Source organism: Dipodomys ordii, unplaced genomic scaffold, assembly GCF_000151885.1.
Source record: "Dipodomys ordii isolate 6190 unplaced genomic scaffold, Dord_2.0 Scaffold18, whole genome shotgun sequence".
Taxonomy (NCBI): domain Eukaryota; kingdom Metazoa; phylum Chordata; class Mammalia; order Rodentia; family Heteromyidae; genus Dipodomys; species Dipodomys ordii.
In genome coordinates this window covers 631,713-638,360 of record NW_012267234.1, presented here as the reverse complement: position 1 = coordinate 638,360, position 6,648 = coordinate 631,713, and the positions used below count along the sequence as shown (strand labels likewise).

General features: G+C 40.6%; 1 protein-coding gene across 1 annotated transcript in view; it reads left to right on the top strand.

Moving 5' to 3' along the window:
• Cnot1 (CCR4-NOT transcription complex, subunit 1) overlaps window positions 1–6,648 on the top strand; it is a 104,207-nt gene that overhangs the window by 24,527 nt on the left and 73,032 nt on the right. The window contains exons 5-10 of the mRNA XM_013012645.1: window positions 514–582; window positions 663–717; window positions 1,516–1,719; window positions 4,263–4,431; window positions 6,173–6,299; window positions 6,454–6,564. Of these exons, the coding sequence (XP_012868099.1) occupies window positions 514–582; window positions 663–717; window positions 1,516–1,719; window positions 4,263–4,431; window positions 6,173–6,299; window positions 6,454–6,564 (735 nt within the window). The remainder of the gene's footprint in view (window positions 1–513; window positions 583–662; window positions 718–1,515; window positions 1,720–4,262; window positions 4,432–6,172; window positions 6,300–6,453; window positions 6,565–6,648) is intronic.

The window sequence follows — 6,648 nt, the reverse complement described above, 5'->3', positions numbered from 1 at the left end:
CGGTCGTGGGGCTTGAACTCTGGGCCTGGGCGCTGTCCCTCAGCTCTTCAGCTCAAGGCAAGCGCTCTACCACTTGAGCTACAGCGCCACTTCCGGTTTTGTGGTGGTTTATTGGAGATAGGAGTCTCACGGTCTTTCCTGCCCCTGGGCTGGCTTTGAACCGCGATCCTCAGATCTCAGCCTCCTGAGTAGCTAGGATTACAGGTGTGAGCCACCAGCGCCGGGCTCATCTTCCTTTCTTAATGAAAGTAATAGTTTAAAAATTTTCAATAATTACTTTGGAATTTTTTTGTAGCATCCTGACAAATCAGGGCAGTTCATTTGATAATAAATAGAATCATGCTAAAAACAGATTAAATGAAAGCTTAAGTTTGTAAATAGTTTAGGATATGATATATTGCTTCTAGTAGCACTAAAGGATTATGTTGCTTAGCATATAGTATCATACATGGGTATGTTGATTTTTAAAACTTCTTAAACCATTGTTTTAAAATATAATTTGTTTTGTTTTAGAGTTTAAAGCCTGCACCTCATCTGTTTGCCCAGCTGAGTAAAGTTCTCAAGTTAAGCAAAGTACAAGAGGTAAGTGGTTTAAGAAAAAGAGTTGTAGGGCTAGAGTTATAAATAATCACCTGGCTTTAATGTAATATTTATTATTTCAGGTAATTTTTGGCCTTGCCCTCTTGAATTCTTCCAGTTCAGATCTCCGAGGTTTTGGTAAGTCACTTTGCTCCAAGCATAAGATTAATCTTAAGTTTTTCTTTTTCTTTTTTGTTTTAATAGCACAATGCAAAATTTGCTCTCATAGCTTCGTTCCTTTTTTGGAGGGGGAAGGAGCTATGGATATAAACTTTAGTTTTACACTCTTCCATTGAGCCAGCCACACTGTAACCATATATGCACATTATTATATAATTGATCTTAATCTTTTCATCATGTAAAACACCCCTTCAGTCAGTTGTAGTTAGTCTCTGCTCCCTCCTCTTTTTTTGGGCGGGGTGTCTGTCATGGGGCTTGAACTCTGGGCCTGAGATCTGTCCCTCAACTCTTCAGCTCAAGATAAGCACTGAACCACTTGAGCTACAGTGCCACTTCAGTTTTCTGGTGGTTAATTGGAGATAAGAGTCTCACAGACTTTCCTGCCCCGGCTGGCTTTGAACTGCGATCCTCATAGCTCAGCCTCCTGAGTAGCTCGGATTATAGGTGTAAGCTGCCGGCGCCCAGCTTATCCTCAGTTTTTTTGTTTTGAGGGGTGGGCGGTTGGAGATTCTTGCTATGTAGCCCTTGTTGGCCTCAAATTCACCAACCTAATTTATCCTAATCACTAAGATTATAGGCATGTGGCAGTATACATGGCTTAGTCTTTTTTTTATCTCTGAAATAGACCTGTAAATGTATTAGCTAAATTATGACTTGGTGAAAGAAAAAGCATGATATCTGTATATATTGAGTATGTGAATTTTTACATACATGGTCCATAAATAACTTATGGTGTTTGGTTTACTTGATTTCTAGCTGCCCAGTTTATTAAACAGAAGCTTCCAGATCTTCTGCGTTCTTACATAGACGCAGACGTCAGTGGAAATCAAGAAGGTGGCTTCCAAGATATAGCAATAGAGGTCCTACACCTCCTCCTCTCCCATCTCCTTTTTGGGCAGAAGGGAGCATTTGGAGTTGGACAGGAACAGATAGACGCTTTTCTTAAGACTCTGCGCAGAGGTAAGAAATTCTTTATAAGATCTGATATCACCTATACTAGGATGTTAGAAAATTAGCAAAGACAAATTTACTTATTTCTTACTTTCCTAATTTATTTATTTTTTGGCCGGTTGTGGGGCTTGAACTCAGCCTGGGCACTGTCATTGAGCTCTTCAGCTCAAGGCTAGCGCTCTACCACTTGAGCCACAGTGGCCACTGAGGAATCGAACCTAGGGCCTTATGCATGCGAGGCAAGCACTCTACTACTGAGCCACCTTTCCAGCCCCTTATTTTCCTAATTCTATAGAGTTTTTAAATTAAAATATAAAAGAGACTGAGCTCTCATAAACAAGTATTAGATGAACCTAACTTCATCAGTAATCTTTGCTATGGAAGTAGAATCCAGATAAGACTTGGAATATTTTCTGTAGTCTTTCTGGGATGACTCCCGCCCTCCCCACTCCCTTAGGGAGACTCCTTTGTAGTGTTAGGCTGCTTAGAAAGTTGGTCATGTTTATTACGTTATATTACTTCCTTCATGTGGGCATTGTAATGATAAGGTAAATCATTTTGGAGAGAAAAACTGTTCTCTGAAATTATCCTATGAAGTAGTGACATCCTATCTCAATGTTAATTTTGTCTGTTCCCTATTTCTATAGCTTAATTTTAAACTTCATTACATTTCTTAGTGATGGCAAGAAACATACTTTTTGTTTTGGTTTTTTTTTTGGGTCCGGTAATGGGGCCTGAATTCTGGGCCTGGGCGCTGTCCCTCAGCTCTTCAGCTCAAGGCTAGCACTCTACCACTTGAACCATAGCGCCACTTCTGGCTTTTTTCTTTTTGCTTATGTGGTGCTGAGGAATCGAACCTAGGGCCTCAGGCATGCAAAGCAAGCGCTCTACCACTGAGCCACCTTCCCAGCCCCAAGAAACATTCTTTTTATTGTTTTGGTGTTAGTTCCAGGGCTTGAACTCAGGACCTGAGTACTATCCCTGAGTTTTTTTGCTCAAGTTTAAGCACTAAACTGCTTGAGCTACAGCTGTACTTCTGGTTTGTTGATGGTTAAATGGAGATAAGAGTCGAGTTTTCTTGCCTGAGCTAGTGTTGAACCAGGACTCTCAGATTTCACTTCCTGAGTAGCTAGCATTACAGGTTTGAGCTGGCAGTGCTTAGCTGAAAGGGATTCAGAAAAATTTTCAATTGCCTTTTACAAAGGGTTATGGTTACATAAGTCAGGTAAAGGGTATATTCTTTTCATAATTAAACATTATAAAGGAGATATATAGAGGGATTACAGTTTTATAAGTTAGGTAATGAGTGCATTTTTTTGGGGGTGGGGAGGGTCAGTCATGGGGCCTGGACTCAGGGCCTGGGTACTGTCCCTGAGCTTTTTCACTTAAGGCTAGCACTCTACCACTTTGAGCCACAACTCTACTTCTGCTTTTTCTGGTGGTTAATTGGAGATAAGAGTCTCCTGGGCTTCCCTGCCTGGGCTGACTTTGAACTGCAGAGCTCAGCTTCCTGAGTAGCTAGGATTACAGGCTTGAGCCACTGGTGTTCTAACACTGGAGCCACAGCACCACTTCTGGTTTTCTGGTGGTTCATTGGTGATAAGAGTCTCACAGATGTTCCTGCCTCGGGTGGGTTTGAACTGTGATCCTCAGATCTCAGCCCTGAGTAGCTAGGATTATAGCTGTGAGCCACCCATGTCTGTCATGCAACAGGTTTTTATACACTGTTTCTGATACCTTTTTTTGGGAATTGATTATTCTGTTGTGACAATTTAATCACTAGGCTTTGAATTGATAGATACTTGAGTCCTTAGGTCAATAGTTAAAAAAATATACACATAGGTAATGTCATTGTTGTCGTTGTCGCCTTTCCCTCCTTTGGGTAGCTCTCTACCACTTGAGCCACAGTGCCACGTCTGGTTTTCTGGTGGTTTATTGGAGATAAGAGTCTCATGGACTTTCCTGTCCAGGCTGGCTTGGAACTACGATTTTCAGATCTAAGCCTCCTGAGTAGTTAGGATTACATGCGTGAGCCACCAGTGCCCAACTCAGATAGGTAATTTTTGTGACATAAAAATTCAAATTTTGTCTGGGTACTGGAGGCTTACGCCTGTAATTCTAGCGACTTAGGAGGCTAAGATCTGAGGATTACAGTTCAGAGCCAGCCCAGGCAGGAACGTCTGAGATTTACATATCCTATTAACCACCACTAAACTGGAAGCGAATCTGTGGCTCAAAGTGGGACAATGCCCTGCGTTCACAGTCCATGAATTCAAATTCAAATTCTAGAATTAATATAAAGTCGTAATGTAGATTAGTTGGTTGCCGAAATTAAACTTTACTTTGAATTTTAGTTTTTGGGTTGGATTGGGTTTGGAAGATTCTCAGTGTGTTTTGTTTTGTTGTTTTTTTTAAATAAAATTCTTGGTGAATCTGGGGCTATGCCCATGTCAGGAAAGTTCTCTACCACTGAAGTCACTGAGTTAACCTAAACCCTTAGCCCCTGGTGGTTTTTAATCTGTATAGCAGTTGTATCCTTTTTATTCCCTCAGATTTTCCCCAAGAACGCTGTCCTGTGGTGCTTGCACCACTTTTATATCCTGAAAAACGGGACATTCTAATGGACAGGATCCTGCCTGATTCTGGAGGGGTAGCTAAAACCATGATGGAGAGTTCTTTGGCTGATTTCATGCAAGAAGTAGGCTACGGTTTTTGTGCAAGGTTAGTAGTAAAATATGTTAAAGTTCTGATTACTTTTGTGGCAAACAATAGGTAATTCTTTAAAACAATTTTTGTTTCTACATTTTAATTTTCCACATACTAGTGTTGGTGTCAGCTGTAAACATCCTGAGAGGGTTAAATTTCTGTCTGTCTTGACCACTTTCTCAAATTAGGAATTAAGGCTTTAGGCCTAGTTACCAAGATAGGCATAATTAAGCTTTTGGGGAGGAAGACAGGTGTAGGCAAGAGTTACAGAACTTAATATCATTTTATACTTAGTGTCTAATTTTTTCTTTCCTATTCCCTACCCTCAGTATCCTCACTATACTTTCATGTCTTTCCTTTTCTGCTTCACTATATGACCTTCCAAGTAGAGCAATGAAGGCACTGAGAGGTAAAGTGTGAGTTGACCTGTTGTAGTCATGGTATGACTCAGCCTGCTAGGTAATTTTTACTTGCCAGTCATCAAAAGAAACCTTGGGGGGGCGAGAAAAAAGACTTTGAAAACTATTATTAATAGTAGCTGTACTTGTGTCTGATGTAATGGAATTAATTTTTTTTCTCTTGAGTATATAATTAAGGGCATTGATAGGCTTTGGTTTGGGTTTAAGTGTAATTTGTAGTGTTTTAAAAGCGTTTATACAAGTCCCTCTTAGATATCAAATGTTTGTTTGTGAGACCCTCATATATGTATTCACTTTTAAGTTACTTTTAGATGGAAACTGAAAAAGCATGCATTTTCAGGTTCTTTTCAACTTATCTTATGTAAAAAGTAACTTGATTCATAGTGAAAATTGGATATACTTTTGTTTCATTGTGAGAAGTATCATTATTGGCTTCATTTTCTGCCATTGGTAGTTTGTACTTTCTGCCATTGGTAGTTTGTACTTTTGCCGTTCTCCTATTAAAGTGGGTACTTCTGCTGTGCACAAGTGGCTCACACCTGTAATCCTAGCTATTCAGGAGGCTGGGATCTGAGGATCAGGTTCCAAGCCAAGCCCAGGCAAAAAGACTGTGAGATTATTATTATTATTATTATTATTTTTTGTCGCTTGAACTCTGGGCCTGGGCACTGACTGTCCCATCCATACATAGCTCTTCATCTCAAGGTGAGCACTCTACCGCTTCAGCCATAGCACCACTTCCGGTTTTCTAGTGGTTTATTGGAGATAAGAGTCTCATGAGCTTTCCTGCCCGGGCTGATTTGAACTGTGATCCTCAGATCTCAGCCTCCTGAGTAGCTTGGATTACAGGTGTGAGCCACCAGTGCTCGGCTAGTATGTAAGATTTTTATCTCCAATAAACTACTTAGGAAAAGCCAGAAGTAGCACTCTGACTCAAGTGGTAGAGTGCTAGCTTTGAGTACAAAGAAGCTTAGGGACAGTGCCCTGGCCCTGAATTCAAGCCCAAGGACTGGGGGGAACAAAATCAAGTGGGTGGGGCTGGGAAGGTGGCTCAATGGTAGAATGCTTGCCTCACATGCATGAGGCCCTGGGTTCAATTCCTCAGCACCACATAAACCGAAAAAGCCAGAAGTGGCCCCGTGGCTCAAGTGGTAGAACACTAGCCTTGAGCTAAATAAAGAGCTAAGGGATGCACCCAGGCCCAGAGTTCAAGCCCCTGACTAAAAACAAAAAAAAAATCCAAGTGGGTAATTTTTATATTTTTATTTATGTTAACATTTCTTTATCTTGGTATTTCAGAATAGTAGTGTTTTTTAAAAATTATATTTCTGTTTCAGTATTGAAGAATGTCGGAATATAATCATGCAGTTCGGTGTTCGGGAGGTCACAGCTGCCCAGGTTGCCAGGGTTTTAGGAATGATGGCTCGAACTCATTCAGGATTAACAGATGGTATTCCATTACAGGTTTGTTGAATTCAGCCATTTTACAAAGTGAGTTAATGTCCTGCTTTCGATATTTTGCTTACTTACAGCAGGATTGATTGTCATATCAGCCAGAGCCAACCATTAAATGGTTTATTTTGAGTTTTAAATTTAATTTCAAGTTTTACCTCTACAGAGTATCTCTGCTCCTGGCAGTGGAATCTGGAGTGATGGAAAAGATAAAAGTGATGGAGCACAGGCACACACATGGAACGTGGAAGTCTTGATTGATGTTCTTAAGGAACTGGTAAGTTCAATTTTACACACACACACCCCACTTGAGCTCTACCACTTAATCACACACACACACACACACACACACACACACACA